The sequence below is a fragment of the Mirounga angustirostris genome, unplaced genomic scaffold (assembly GCF_029215605.1).
Source record: "Mirounga angustirostris isolate CCGP_5_RB_7025 unplaced genomic scaffold, mMirAng1.0.hap1 SCAF_4, whole genome shotgun sequence".
NCBI lineage: Eukaryota > Metazoa > Chordata > Mammalia > Carnivora > Phocidae > Mirounga > Mirounga angustirostris.
In genome coordinates this window covers 113911107-113927023 of record NW_026991712.1, presented here as the reverse complement: position 1 = coordinate 113927023, position 15917 = coordinate 113911107, and the positions used below count along the sequence as shown (strand labels likewise).

General features: G+C 34.4%; 1 protein-coding gene across 1 annotated transcript in view; it reads left to right on the top strand.

Annotated features, from left to right (window-relative positions):
• BRDT (bromodomain testis associated) overlaps nucleotides 1-15917 on the top strand; it is a 68193-nt gene that overhangs the window by 21970 nt on the left and 30306 nt on the right. Inside the window, exons 6-15 of the mRNA XM_045895391.1 lie at nucleotides 1687-1815; nucleotides 2728-2916; nucleotides 3740-3909; nucleotides 3988-4280; nucleotides 4362-4475; nucleotides 4585-4734; nucleotides 12528-12590; nucleotides 13433-13462; nucleotides 14968-14981; nucleotides 15101-15272. Coding sequence (XP_045751347.1) covers nucleotides 1687-1815; nucleotides 2728-2916; nucleotides 3740-3909; nucleotides 3988-4280; nucleotides 4362-4475; nucleotides 4585-4734; nucleotides 12528-12590; nucleotides 13433-13462; nucleotides 14968-14981; nucleotides 15101-15272 — 1324 coding nt within the window. The remainder of the gene's footprint in view (nucleotides 1-1686; nucleotides 1816-2727; nucleotides 2917-3739; nucleotides 3910-3987; nucleotides 4281-4361; nucleotides 4476-4584; nucleotides 4735-12527; nucleotides 12591-13432; nucleotides 13463-14967; nucleotides 14982-15100; nucleotides 15273-15917) is intronic.

Genomic DNA, 15917 nt, shown 5'->3' with positions numbered 1-15917 from the left:
AGTTACAGGTCTTTTATTCTCTTGGTTAGATTCATTCCTAGGTTTATTTTTGTTTTTGCTGCTGCTTCTTGTCTGATTGCTGCAGCTAGAATTTTTAGTACTATGTTGAGTAAAAGTGGTGAGCATGGACATCCTTGTTCTTGGTCTTAGAAGAAAAGCTTTCAGTTTTTCACCATTGAGTATGATGTTAGCTGGGTTTTTCATATATGGCATTTATTATACTGAGGTATATTCCCTTCAAAATACACTGTTGAGAGTTTTATCATGAACAGATTTGAATTCTGTCAGATTTTTTTCTGCATTTATTGAGATGACTGTATGGCTTTTATCCTTCATTTTGTTCATGTGTTGTATCCCATTGATTGATTTGCAGATATTGAATCATCCTTGCATTCCTGGGATAAATCCCACTTGATTATGGTGAATGAATTCTGCTTATATTTTGTTGAGGATTTTTACATCTATGTTCATCAGGGATATTGACCTGTAATTTTTTTTAATTTTTGTAGTGTCTTTGTTCTTTTGGTATCAGGGTGATGCTGGCCTCATAGAAGGAATTTGGAAGTTTTTCTTCCTTTTCAATTTTTTTTTTTAATAGTTTGAGGAAGTTAGGTATTAACTCTTTAAATGTTTGGTAGGATTCACTTGTGAAGCCATGTGGTCCTCAACTTCTGTTTCTTGGGAGTTTTTGATTACTTATTTAATTCCATTACTAGTAATTGGTCTGTTCAGATTTTCTATTTCATCATGACTTAGTCTTCGAAAATTGTATGTTTCTGGGAATTTATCCATTTCTTCTAGGTTATCTTAATTTGTTGTCCTATTATTATTATTTTTTTAAAGATTTTATTTATTTATTTGTCAGAGAGAGACGGAACACAAGCAGGGGGAGTAGGAGAGGGAGAAGCAGGCTTCCCGCTGAGCAGGGAGCCTGATGCGGGGCTCGGTCCCAGGACCCTGGGATCATGACCTGAGCCGAAGGCAGACGCTTCACCGACTGAGCCACCCAGGCACCCTCCTATTATTTTTTTGTAATAGTCTCTTATCCTTTGTATTTCTGTGGTTCAGTTGTTACTTCTCTTTCATTTCTGATTTTGAGTCCTCTCTTTTTTTGATGTGTCTGGTTCAAGGTTTATCAGTTTTGTTTTATTTTTTCAAAGGATTGGCTCTCGGTTTCATTGGTCTTTTCTATTGTTTTTTTTTTTTAGACTCTTTATTTCAGCTCTGATCTTTATTATTTCCTTCCTTTTACCAATTCTGTTCAATTTTAAATGTCTTTTCATTTTGAGGAAAATTTTAATAAAAACCTTTATTTAAATCAAGGTTGGTTTAAGGACTTTATCTTTTCATTGCTTTCCTAGAATCATACTTGTCTAAGATTATCTGGAAATGCACTGTTTTCCTGCTTCTGTGATTTTGTTCCTGTTCTTTTTTTTTTTTTTTACTCTTGGAATATCCTCCTTATCTCTACTTGTCAAAATTCATTGGATATTTTCAAAGTCAAAAAATACAAAACAAATATAGCAGAATTTTAACAATTATCAAATTTGGAGGGTGGGTATCTGGTTTTGGTATTACCTGTGTTCTTCTGTATGTTTCAACTATTTCATAATATAAATAATATAAATGCTCAAATGATTATTAAACTATGTTGTTTGTGAATCCTATAATTTTTCCTTAATTTAGGGAAAAATGGACAACCAAGAATATAAAGATGCATATGAATTTGCTGCAGATGTTAGATTAATGTTCATGAATTGCTACAAATACAATCCTCCAGATCATGAAGTAGTGACAATGGCAAGAATGCTCCAGGTAACTTGATAGGTGTGCTCTGAAAGTGAGTTTTCTCTGAACATAATTTGGAAATTTTATTTTATTTTTTTAAAAGATTTTATTTATTTGAGAGAATGAAAATGAGAGAGATCACAGAGGGAGAGGGAGAAGCAGACCCACCACAAAGCAGAGAGCCCGATGCAGGGCTTAATCCGAGGACCCTGAGATCCTGACCTGAGCTGAAGGCAGATGCTTAACTGACTGAGCCACCCAGGCACCCCTAGTTTGGAAATTTTAGAACCACAACTCAAAAGATAAAGAATGCCCACTTCCCAAATATAAAGCACAATTTATTAAGTAAATTGACTCTTAAAATGTAGGGGTTGTTTTTGAGGTAGAGCACACATTAGTAGCAAATCTTTTAAGGAGGCTGCCTTACACATAGAGGATATTGGGGAAATATTAGTGAAGAGGGGATAGTAGATAGCTGAGATATGATTGACTAGAGCCCATATGCCCCTGAAGGTTAAGTTCTAGGACTTTTGAGTGGAATGTAGTAGAGAGGTGGAGTGGAATGTAATGGAGTGGGAGGTAGTGAAATGATGCATCATAGGGCAGGAGATCCTTGAAAGAAGGTCCTCTATACAACTTGAGAGGTCTATCTTACGTGGAAGAGAGGAGAAAAGTTCTAAGGTTGGCAGGCAAGGAAGCATTAATCTTATGTTTCTTCTTTGGTAAATCCGCCCCCCCCCCATTTTATAGAGATAAAATGGACATAAAACATTGTGTAAGTTTAAGGATATTAACATAATGATTTGATGTATATATTCTGTAATGATTACCTCAATGAAAAATAGAGTTATCAAAATATGACACTTTTGTCGAAGGGTGTTATTGCTATATTAAGTTGGAAATACAGAAAATCTTTTATAGTCTAATCTTCCATTATAGGATGTTTTTGAAATGCATTTTGCGAAAATCCCAGATGAACCTGTTGAGAGTATGCCCGTCTGCTACATCAAAACAGATACCACAAAAATCCTTGGTAGAGAAAGCAGTAGTGAAGCTTCGTCTGAAGAAAACTCTTCTGGTGATTCTGAAGATGAACGAGTTCAACGTCTTGCAAAGCTTCAGGAGCAGGTAGTTGATTGTATTGATAAAAGTTTTTGTATTTTCATGAGTTGTTGCTGCAGATCTATTATAAAATCGTTTTTGTAGATTAAAAGCTGTTACATTTAGATCACTTTACAACTGTGGCTTTATTTACTTCTTGGCACATTTGTAATGTTTAATAGTCTTTCTTACCCAAAGATCTATGTTTCTTAAAATCCTGTTATCATTCTAACCACAATGAGTTTATTCTCGTTGAAATGAATTATATGACATAATCCAAGATATTTTATGGATGAGTTTTTGTTCAACATTGTTACCTTTTATGATAAAATGTTAAGCTGCTCCTAGCTCAAGCCTGAAAAAAAACAATTAGAAAGTTGAGATTAGGGCCCCTGGGTGGCTCAGTCATTAAGCGTCTGCCTTCGGCTCAGGTCATGATCCCAGGGTCCTGGGATCGAGCCCCACATTGGGCTCCCTGCTCAGCGGGAGGCCTGCTTCTCCCTCTCCCACTCCCCCTGCTTGTGTTCCCTCTCTCGCTGTCTCTCCCTCTGTCAAATAAATAAAATCTTTAAAAAAAAAAAAAAAAAGTTGAGATTACCTGGAAATGTTAATTTTCATGGTCTGTTTTTAGTTGAATATCTAAGTTTATGAGTTGAGCACATGATAGTATTTCTGATTTAATGTATGCCCTTCAAAATAATGAATTTATGGAATGAAATAAGAACTTAAAGGAAATGTAATATGAAATGAATTTCAGAAGGATAGGCTTGACTTGAGTGCCTTCATTTTTTTCCTAACGTGTTTAATTATTTAGAGCCATGAATGTTCAAAGAATTTTTTTCTTTATTAGCTGAAAGCTGTTCATCAACAGCTACAGGTTCTCTCCCAAGTCCCTCTCCATAAGCTAAAGAAAAAGAGTAAGTCTAAAAGGGAAAAGAAGAAAGAAAAGGCTAATAACAGAGATGAAAATCCAAGAAAAAAGTTTAAGCAAGTGAAATTAAAGGGAAAGTCCAAAAACAAGTAAGTATCTTTTATAATACCTTATTCATATAATAATATTATCTAACATAAATTTGACTAAATTTAATTTTTGTTCAGTCAGCCAAAGAAGAGGAGGAAACAACAGGTGTTTGCTCTGAAACCTGAAGTTGAGGGTAATGCTAAGCCTATGAACTATGATGAGAAAAGGCAGCTAAGCTTGGATATAAACAAACTCCCTGGAGAAAAACTTGGGCGAGTCGTTCATATAATACATTCAAGAGAGCCATCTCTGAGAAATTCCAACCCTGACGAGATAGAGATAGACTTTGAAACACTGAAAGCATCAACACTGAGAGAACTGGAAAAGTATGTTGCCGCATGTCTGCGAAAAAGACCGCTAAAACCTCATGGTACGTATTTCTCACAGTAGAAATCAGTCTGCTATTTGCGTTAGTTTTTGGTAATACTTCTTTCCCTCTTAAATCACATAGGTAAGAAAATAACAAAGTCCAAAGAAGAATTTCATTCACAGAAAAAACAGGAGTTGGAAAAGCGGTTGCTGGATGTCAATAATCAATTAAATTCTAGAAAATGTCAAACAAAACGTAGGTGGCAGTTTCTTATGTGTTTTGTTTGTTCGGTTTTGTTTTGTTTTTTGATGTTCCTGTGCTACTGAATTCGACGGGCAGTGTAATGTGCTTCCCCGTTTTGTAGCTGAGAAAGCGCAGCCCCCCCCGGCTGTTGGCAGTGGTTCCCGGCTGAGCGAGAGCAGCAGCAGCAGCGGGGGCGGCAGCAGCAGCTCCTCGGAGGCCGAGAGCCGTAGCAGCGAGTCAGGCTCGTCCGGCAGCAGTGATTCCGAATCAGGTTAGCTGTCCCCTTAAGTCTACTTCTGTCGGCGGGAACATTTTTTCCTTGTAGTATTGAGACTTCTTTTTTTTAAGAAATGTTGTCCCTCACCCAGAACCTATGGTTTGGATGCCATGCTTATTATTTAATTGCGTGTTGACAATCTTACTGTTTTCTTTAAAAGAGATACTGTGTAAAATGAAACTTCATATTATATGTATAAGACTTACAGGTTTGTAATGTTGAGAAGTTTACTAAAGGTGGGAGATCGTTTCTTAATATATAATACCACATCTTAATACGAGAAAATAACAAATAATAAAAGTCCGATCTTCACTTCTTTTTATAAAATTTAAAAAATATTTGAGGACATCCTTCACTTTACTCTCCATGATCTGTCAGACCAACTCTAATGTTGCAAAGTATGTCCTATTGCGACGATACATTCTAAATTGAATAATCACTTGGAATTAAGAAACCAGTCATCCCAGAAAATGTTTAAAGCAGAATTTTATTCACTTTTGTTTTCTTCATTATAGAATATTATTTTCCATTTCTAGAAGAATGTACTTCAAATTGAGATTTTCAGTTATGCTGAAGTACCATATTACCTTGGGTGGTTTAGCATCAGCTGTATCAAGCTTAATTCAGTCATGTTTTCTTTGTGCTCTTTCATTGATGGTTATGTAGTTAACAAGTAATCACTGCCCCAAGGATACTGACTTGGCAGTGGCATCCCACTATTGTCCACCAAAAGGCACATTCAGAATATCAGGCACTTTTGTGCCTAAAATTTTGCTTTATTTTAAATTAGATGTTTTCTGTTCGTCATGAAATTTAGTTCTCTTTTAAAAAAATATCCTGCACAGAATATTGTCAAATCAGTGACTCTTACCATTTGTAAGAATATCCCTCTTATTTCAGTCTGGTAGTAAGGGTCTGCTGGCTTGCAGTACATTCTGGTTCACTTTTGGTTCTGTTTAGTTTGCATTTATGTGGTGCTGATTGTTGCATTTTGTTTTTACATTTCTAAAGTAAAATTTTTGTTATAATAAAAAATTTTTACTTTTGTTGGAATTTGTCATAGTAAATTTTTAAATTATTTTTGGGCTCTGATTATACATTATTTCCTTATATTTGACTTTAAAGCATAAAACAATGCTGGAAAAGTATTTTAAATTGTAATTAGCATTTGTAATTTCATCTAATAAAGCATTTGTGGCCTAATAAGTTAGAGCACTTTGTCTTTTATTTGTAGGATAAAACTGAGTTATCCAATTATGTATTGGCTACTGATCAATAAATGCCTTGAGCATTAGTGGAAAAGTACTCTATACAGAGTGCTTCAATAGAGGTATTCAAAAATACCTTAATTTTAATTTGAATTATCAATTTCTGATAGATTCTTCCAATACATTGCTTGAAGGAAAGATGTTTATCATCTACTATGTGTTCTTAAAGTGGCGTAATATATGTTTTCCTGACTTTCTAGTGGAATAACTTGGCCTCAGAAATATAATTTTTTTAACACATTTGTGTTGAATTTTTATTTTATGACTGGCGTTCTTGTTTAATGTCATCTTTTTCAATAACAGGGACTGTTTTTGAAAACACTGTTAAAAAATCAAAGCAACACATTTTTATATTTCAACTTACCTTATGGATAGTGTATAGGTTTGTGGTGCTAAGGTCAGTTTGTCTTCTAACATGGTAGTATGGGTTAGCATTTTTCTTTGAAAATTTTGTTTTATAAACTTTGAAACTATGTACTTGATTCAAGAAACACTATATGTACAATGTGCAGTTATAAATTGCAAACACAATGGCTACCTTAAATGAGCATTAAGTTCTGTTTGGATTTTTTTGTTTATTTTACTTGTTTAACAAAATAAATTAGTGAAGCAATAGGACCTTTGTCCTAAATATTAACTTTAATTGTATGCATTAAAATAATGTAAGGCTTTTAATTTTTAGTGTGTAATCTAAGAACATTTCTCACTTGAACAACAAAAACCCTAAATAAAAGGATTGTAAATTATGAAAATAATTGTCAGACCATATCAGTAGCGGCACTTAAGTAAAAATAATACCATCCTTAAGTATGTACATGACATTCTCAAGGAGCAGATGACGAATCCCAAGTATGTATAAGTCTCAGGGTGGAGGGAAATGGAATTACTGAGAAAATACAATTTGTGAAAATTAGGAATATTAGCAAAAACTTTATCTGTTATATAAGTAAAAATTAACTGAAAATATACATAAAATTTTGTAGCTTTAAAGTTTATTATGATTTGCCCAGAACTGAAACTTACGGTTGGAAAATCTTCATTACCATAACTCTGGTTAATGAGGCTTTTGATTATTCAAGATAGGAGATAAGAATATAAGTTCATTTCTTCAAAATGTTAATAGAGGAAGCTTCTCTGAAAGCTTTTGTGAGAAATTCTTTCCTGATAGAAGGATATTGACCTTTAGCAATTTTTTCTTAATCTGTTTTTTTAATACCTGCCTTTTGGAATTTTTATAGCAGTTTGATTGTATGCAGTTTTCTAAGCAAGTCATAATCTTTTGTAATTTTGGTTATCAAGGATAAAGCTCTATATTAACTTTTCTTAATTCCCTAGTATTATTGAGTCATATGGTTCTTCAGTTATCCTATATTATGAGTTGGTCTGTCTTTACTGCAGTAGCATTCTGTTCAGATGTGTGAAATGGGTGTGCAAAATGTTTGAAAGGTAACATCTGTGAAAAACATTTAAGTGTTGTAAATTGTGTTACAGTTGTTCATTCTACATTATTTAAATGATTATCTTCTCTGTATTCTCAAACCTTATTTTATGCACTTTTGAAAAATACAGACTTAATTCTCCTTTATCAAATAGGATTAATAAAATGGCAGAGCTATGATTTCCAGGGAAAGTTTGACTTAAAAATTCTTTAACATTTCAAACAAGGTATTAAATTAGTTCCAAAATAGAGTTGGAATGAAATCTCAAATCTTTGAAAAATATAAATGAGCTATCTGGGGTAGAAGCAGTACTTGATTGCAGATGTGTTGTAATTTGGCTTTATCATTTAAATTATTTTCTTGGGTGCCTGGGTGGCTCGGATGGTTAAGCGTCTGCCTTTGGCTCAGGTCATGATCCCAGGGTCCTGGGATCGAGTCCCGCATTGGGTTCCCTGCTCAGCAGGGAGCCTGCTTCTCCCTCTGCCTCTCTCTCTCTCTGTCTCTTATGAATAAATAAAATCTTTAAAAAAATGAATAAATAAATAACTTTCTTGACTGACAACAGTATATGGAAATTGTCATGTGTAGATTAGTCAAGAACATTTATTAAACATTGGTATAAATACAAAGCTTTCCTAAATTATTTTTCATAACTATCAAAATATCACCAAATGTCAGATCAAAGATGTTAATGAGGTTTAACAATAAAATGAATTCCAGATGCGTCTTATATGCTGTTAGCTGGGCTCTGCCTAGTTACATGCACATAACCTGTTGAGAGTTTTCTAATGTTCAACAACTATGGCTATCTTGAGTGTTATAATAGGAGGAATATAATTAATAGATTCAATCGTGTGGTCAGTATTACTGAGAAACAAATGGGAACAGCTCATTGGTAGTAGTGCTTTTGATAGAAATCTTGTAGGAAATAACTTTAGGAACTGTCTAAATGTAAGCTCAAATACTTGATTAGTGTAGAATAGAATATTTTTCAGGAACGTTTATAGTTTGTTTTTTTTTTTAAAGATTTTATTTATTTATTTGACAGAGAGAGACACAGCGAGAGAGGGAACGCAAGCAGGGGGAGTGGGAGAGGGAGAAGCAGGCTTCCCGCTGAGCAGGGAGCCCAGTGCGGGGCTCCATCCCAGGACCCTGGGACCATGACCTGAGCCGAAGGCAGACGCGTAACGACTGAGCCACCCAGGCGCCCCCCGTTTATAGTTTCAATTGTTTAATACTTACACACAAAGAAACTCAGTGGTTATGACATCAATTCTTTACCTGATTAAGACAAAGTTAATTTGTCACTTCATTTGTTAGACTTTTTGCTCTTATTGGCTTCAGTGTAGTTTCAGAGAATGAAATTTATGAAGTTCTTTAACAGTTTCTTTTTTAAAAAACTTACTTATTCATGGGTGACTTACAAACAGGAATAAAACAATTTCTCATTTTAGTTCTACAACACAGGTTTTCTGTAAAAGTGACAGGATGTGATTTTTTTCATGCAAGGGAAAAAGGACAAAAAGGACCCGGTTGAGGTCTGGATTTTGTTTTAACTCTTTAGGAGGAGGATGGGTTAGTGAATGTAGGAAGTATGAAATGACAGTTGGGGATAATCTTTGCCATTTAAGAGAAATGATCAGAGTTTATCATTCAGATTTTTTAAACTTTATGACTTCCTCATCAATTAAAGCGTTTTCAGAGCAAAAGCACCAGAAAGATAAATTCAAAGACCCAGGCTTGATTAAAAACTTACATATATTGAGGTCCATACTTGAGCCTTTGAGTCTTCGAAATTATTGATGAATTTTGTCTTGTGCATTTAAAAATTTTCTGTTTGGGCACCTGGGTGGCTCAGTTGGTTAAACGACTGCCTTTGGCTCAGGTCATGATCCTGGAGTCCCGGGATCAAGTCCCGCATCGGGCTCCCTGCTCAGCAGGGAGTCTGCTTTGCCCTCTGACCCTCCCCCCTCTCATGCTCTCTCTATCTCATTCTCTCTCTCAAATAAATAAATAAAATCTTTTAAAAAAAGTTCTTTTTCTGTTCAAAATGGGTCTTCCTGAATAAGCCATCTCTCTAGAATAGTGTTTTCTCAGTACATTAATGTGCTGCCACATTTGAGAACCGCTGGTCTAGGGTTTTTTCCTTTTGTTTCCACTTTTTAACTCTAGTTATTATGATTTTGGTAAAAGGAACAGCAGTTTATAATTGGGTTGTTCTGGGGTACCTGGGTGGCTCATTTGGTTAAGTGTTCTGCCTTGGGTTCAGGTCATGATCCCAGGGTCCTGGGATCGAGCCCCACAGCATTGGGCTGCCTGCTCAGCAAGGGGTCTGCTTCTCCCTCTCCCTCCACCCCTTTCTGCCCCCGCCCCCACTCGTGCTCTCTCTCTCTCTCACTCTGCTCTCTCTCTCAAATAAATAAATAAATAAAATCTTAAAAAATAATAATTGGGTGGTCTTCTATATTAAAATAAGTACCAAATACTTCAATGAAAATTGCCAAGCAGTCTTTAAAGAAATTAAATTTTTTTAGTTCAAAAACAAATTGCTTGATTTTTTTTTTTAATCAATAGAACATGTCTTTGGTGATAAGTTTGGGCAAATCATTTAACATTTCTGGACATTCTTTCTTTCTTATAAAATAAGGTAGCAGAACCCAGGAGTGACTTCCATTTACCTTTCTAAACCCTGTACTATGTAAGAGAAGTGTGATTTATTTTTCTAATTTAAAATTTTTCAGTAATTTTTTCTGCTTAAATGGTATAACATTCTGGTTTTGCACTATGGTATTCATATTCAGCTTATTAAGTTTTTTAGTCCATACTGTCTTGCTGATAATATTTGCTATCTCTGGAGCATTTATCTCAATGCTTTGCTAGGTGATGGGTATTAAACATTCTTGAATCAAATATTTGATTCCAGCTCTCTCTTTTTTATTCTATGATTAAATTTTTTGCCTTAGTCTAAAATGAAAACTTTCCAAAGTTTTATATTGAGGTTTTGGGAAAGATGTGAAAATAGAACTTATTACATAACATGCGTAAGTCTTTTGTTTGCATTTGTTTAGTAGTTCACATATATTATGCATTTGGATTTAGTAGTTCACATAAGTTATCCGATTTGAGCCTCTTAAGGTAGGTATGCATATTATCACAGTTCCCTGGAGAATTAGTTGACATTAGTATAATGTTACCATTATACTGCTCAATTCCATTAATATTTGCGAGATCTGGGGCTTCTTCACTAATTGAAATGAGATCTTAAGCTTGATAGTGAAAATGTGTATGTTGGTCTTTTAATTGCAAAGTCCAGGAACTCATAAATAAACAGTTTTACTGTACTACATTCCTGGAAAGTCAACTATGTAAGAGTAGAATGAGAACCAAAATGCTGAGTTTTAGTCTGTCATTATTCTTCTATCCATAGCCTGTAAGACTTTTATGAAACATACTGTGTTGGGTGGTTTTGACTTTTTTTTTTATTGCAGTATAATTGACATACGATAGTCTAATAGTTTCAGGTGTATAACATAGTATTCAGCATTTGTATACATTGCAAAATAATGACTACAATAAGTCTAGTTACCATTCTGGCTTTTTCAATTAAAAATTCTTTGATGCCTTTTGCTAGTGTCTTCAGACTTGGAGATGCTAAATTTTAAAATTCTGAGCTTTATTTTTATATATTAGAAAACTAAATAATGCCCTTGAATTTTTTTGGTAGAGCACTTATGTGGTATGTCATATTTTATTATACTTAAGAGTTTATATAAATCATAGAATAATGTAGTTTAGCTGCATATTTGAATAGTTAAGATAGATGTGTAGATGTTCATATAGTATATGATCATATTAATGAAGTCTGTTTTTTTTTGTTCAAAGCCGAAACCATAATTTATCCCCTAAATGTGAAAGCTCCTTAGATCTATAGCCTCAGTCTTTGCTCTCTGTATTCTTCCTTTCCACCTAACCCCCAACACTTAAATAATACTTAGTGGAGTGACATTAAGATGGTTTGTGTCATTTCAAATACTTGAATTCTTTAAATTAAAGCACTTAATTGAGTGGCATTTAGCAGTTTTAACAATGTCCAGCATCAAACATTTTAGGAGAGGAAAGAACAGTAACACATCCAGTGGAAACTGATGGCATTTCAGGAGGCAGAAGGTAATTATTAAAATTAGAATGTTTTAAGTTTGAATAAGATTTGATGTTAACCAGCTATGGTGCCCTGGAGCCTGAAGCAAATAATGCTCAGGTGGCTCATGAACACTGACCTGGAAAGATGGGTCAAGGCATTAACTGCCAGTTTGGTGCTTTACCACATTGACCTAGGCTTATGACTGGGGAGGATAGCACCAGAATCCGTTGTAAGATAAAGAAAGAGGAGCCTATGAGCACCATGTCAGAGATCTCTTTTTATATCCTACCACCAGTGTCCGCTGTAAAGGTATTTCTAAAGGTAAAGAAGGTAGTATAAAAACCATCTCTTGCTACATAGTTGAGGCTGCCAAATAGCTAGAAAGTAAAGGATTATTTGGGGTCTTTCCTATAATGCTTAGTAAGCAGAGCAGACTTTGCCATGAAATCAGATAGCTTCACTTTTCATAAAAGACTCAGATAAATGACATACCCTTCTCACAGTAAATTCTTAATTATTTAATTAAGTCCCTTATGGCTATATTTATGGCTTCTTGATAAAAGATTTTAGTATAATTCATCCTATTTGTTTAAAATCTTATCTGTGTTGTAACTTGGTCCTTTTTAAACTATTATTCAAACTCTTTACTATGCTGTTCTTTTTGCCTAAATAATCCAAATTGAAAGTTGTGAGTGGATATTTATTCCATTATGTAGAAAAGAAAATACCCCTTTTAAAAAGCAAGTATCCCTTTAGGATTTTGACTGATTCAAAGGTGAAAAACCTGGTAACTATAAGAATTTCTTGATTTAAGAGGTTGGTATTAAAGGTATTTTCTTGAAATGACCATTTTATTTCTAATATGAAAATCATTTATAATTTAAACGGTAAATTTTTAAGCTGGCAAATAATGAAATATTTCTTTATATACATTTGCAGAAATGTTTCCTAAATTTACTGGAGTAAAACAGAATGATTCTCCTAAAGAACAAGTAAAAGTAAGTTAATTCTTCATTTTCTCCTTAGAATTTTAAAATGTATGCTATGACTCACTGGTATAATAATAAATTCTTTAAAATTTGTTTTGATTTGGGCACCTGGGTGGCTTAGTTGGTTGGGCATCTGCCTTCAGATCAGGTCATGACCCCAGAGTCCCAGGATCGAACCCCTCCACCCCCCGGCTCATCAGAGAATCTGCTTCTCCCTCTCCCTGCTCGTGCTCTCTCACTCACTCTCTCAAATAAATAAAATCTTTAAAAATATATATATTTCTTCCTAAAGGAAATAGAACAGGAACTAGTTGGCTACATTTTTCTAATAAGGTATAACTGTTCTATAAATCATACAGATTAGTAGAACAAATTATAGAAGTTTGGAATTAGTCTTGAGAGTCTAAATACAGAGAGAAGGCCTTGCTTTTCTTATATGCACACAGTAGGATGTAGGCTATGTACAGTAAGGTGGAATTTCTAAAGGTACTAGGAAAATGGTAGTTAGGGTTTAAGATAAAGCTTTTAATTACCAGCTATTAATTTTAGCACCTCTATGATTTGTAGTTGACATGCTTTGAAAAGGATAGAAGTAATTTTACCTGTTGTTACTAATTCAGGTTGTCATTCTCATTAAATTTTTAATCCTCTGTACCCTTCTCAAATACAGAATTATAGGTATATACCTTTATTAAATTACAAACTATTTAACATCATGTAACTAGATTAGTGGTGTACAACATAAATACCTGTCTTGAGGGAGCTCTCAGTTGTGAGAAGAAATAAAATCATATGATTAAGGGGTTGCATGATTAGTGCTATAATCTATATTCATAATTTATTGAGAAAATAAAGAAGGAACATACATACTGCCTGAAGGAGGGAGTGCTTACAACAGGTTTTAAACTACAGGGAAAAGGAAGAAATGGTTAGTACATTGACACAGATTAAGGACTTATTTTTTTATTTTTATTTTTATTTATTATTTTTTTAATATTTATTTAAGCAGGGGGAGTGGCAGGCAGAGGCAGAGGGAGAAGCAGGCTCCCCGCAGAGCAGGGGGAGCCTGATGTGGGACTCCATTCCAGGACCCTAGGATCATGACGTGAGCTGAAGGCAGTTGCTTAACCAACTGAGCCACCCAGGCGCCTGAGGACTTACTTTTTTAAAACAGAGGTAGTAGCACGAAGAGAAGCAAAAAAGCACAGGAGGTGTTCCAGGAAATATGGCAACATAGGGTATTTGTAAGAGATTAGTTGGCTTGGGAAATATAATAGGGAGGGCTTTGAACACTTAGGTGAAGTGGTAACTAATATGGTAGGCAAGAGTGAGTTCTTGAAGGCTTTGAGTAAGAACAAAATACAGATAGTCTGTTGCCATAGGTATTAGAGGAATCAAAATATATCAATGAATTTTGAAAGCATACTCCATACATGGCATATAGAATGCTTTCATAATAATCTGTTTGTGGTGAGAATTTTTTCAGTGTCCCTCACTGAGGAACAAAATGCCCTTTGATAATCAAAGAGAGAAATCTTTTAGGAATATGAATAAATGCATGTATTTGTGTTTCAAAAAGTGATTTTTTGCTGATTTAAACCTCAGCATTTGACTTTAAGTTTTGAGCTTGGGTCTGTATTATTGTTGGGATAAACATTCTTATGGCATTAGTTTTATTCAAGCTAGCATAGATAGGTATTCATTACACTTGCCTGATCTACTCATTCACTCTAACTCCTTTGTTAGATGGAGGAGAAAGACTATCTTACTCATCTCTGTACTATCTACAACTTAAAGCTTAGTAGGTAAGGTACCTGGGCTTTGGTACTATAACTTAGCTTACAACTGAATAGATGTAAGATTCTAGGTAAGTTGCTTTTATTATATCTAAGTCCTGTTGCACACTTCATATGGGGATGATAGTTATACCAAACTCATGAGATTATTGTGAGAATTGAAGAACTATATAAAGGGTTTAGCCTGGTGCCTCACACATGATAAGCATTAAATAAATGTTAGCTATTATAATACAGTTTTTACTTAATAAACTAATCAGAATTTGTTGATAGTCTCACAGGTCAACTATCATATGATTTTTTTTACCCACCCTTCCCATTATACCCATAATTCAGTAATGAAAAGGGGGTAAAAGAAAGTGGATCAGTCCCTAGATTTGGTATAAAAGCTCAGTTTTTATTTTCCATAGCTCACAGGAAAACATTTGAAAATAAGCAGCACTATTTGATAACATGCGTAAGTCTGTATGTATTATTGACTAAGATTATAGGCTTTGGCTAACTCTACTTAAAACTATAGGATGGCCAAGTCACTTAATCTTTCCACATCTTGGTTTTCTCATCTGTAAGAATGGGATAATTATACCTTTTAAGTTTATATGACTCAAGTAATACCATTTTTTGAAGATAGTATTATGTTTTTCCTCTGATGTTTCTATTTTTTTAGTTAAACCTCTTGTGTGGTTAAAACTCTGAAACGCAATTTTATTTATCTTTGTCTTAATAGATACAGTCTTCTGTGCAAGATAAAGCATCTGCAAAAACCACCCTTGTTTGTCAGACTTCATATTCATGTGAAACACTACCAAATCACCACCAGTTACCATTTAATCATCAAGCAGTAGAACATTTACAGAGTGTGAAAAACATTTCACCTTTACAAATTCTGCCTTCCTCAGGTAAAAAAAATGACTGGTAAATAACTAGTAAATTCCAGGTTAGAAATAATCACTGAAGCACATTGTTAGAAATTATCTGCTTTATACCTAAAGGTACTCATTACATTTGTTTTTTTTTAAATTTTATTAGAATTCAGTTAGCCAACATATAATACATCATTAGTTTCAGATAATTCATCAGTTGCGTATAACACCCAGTACTCATCACATCACGTGCCCTCCCTAATGTCCATCACCCAATTACCTCATCCCCCACCCACCTCCCCTCCAGCAACCCTCAGTTTGTTTCCTGTAGTTAAGAAGAGCTCATGGTTTGTCTCCCTCTGATTACTTCCCATTCATTGCATTTGAATAAGAAAATTATATGTGGGGTTCACATGCAACTTACTTTCAGGTAGATTATATACATTGACATAAACCATATATTAAAACCTTTCACTGCCAGAGTCCATACTCAGTTCTGAGCAGATTTGGGAAATGTTGCTCTAATTTCCATGATGCCTATTAGAGTTGGAAAGCTAGGATGGAATATGGAAAAGATAGAGATTTTATAGGTAGAGAAATTAAATTATATACATGAGAAATAGTTTACAGCTAAGGAAACTTGGGCTAGAAATACTTGCCTGGCAGTGGTTCCCACTTACC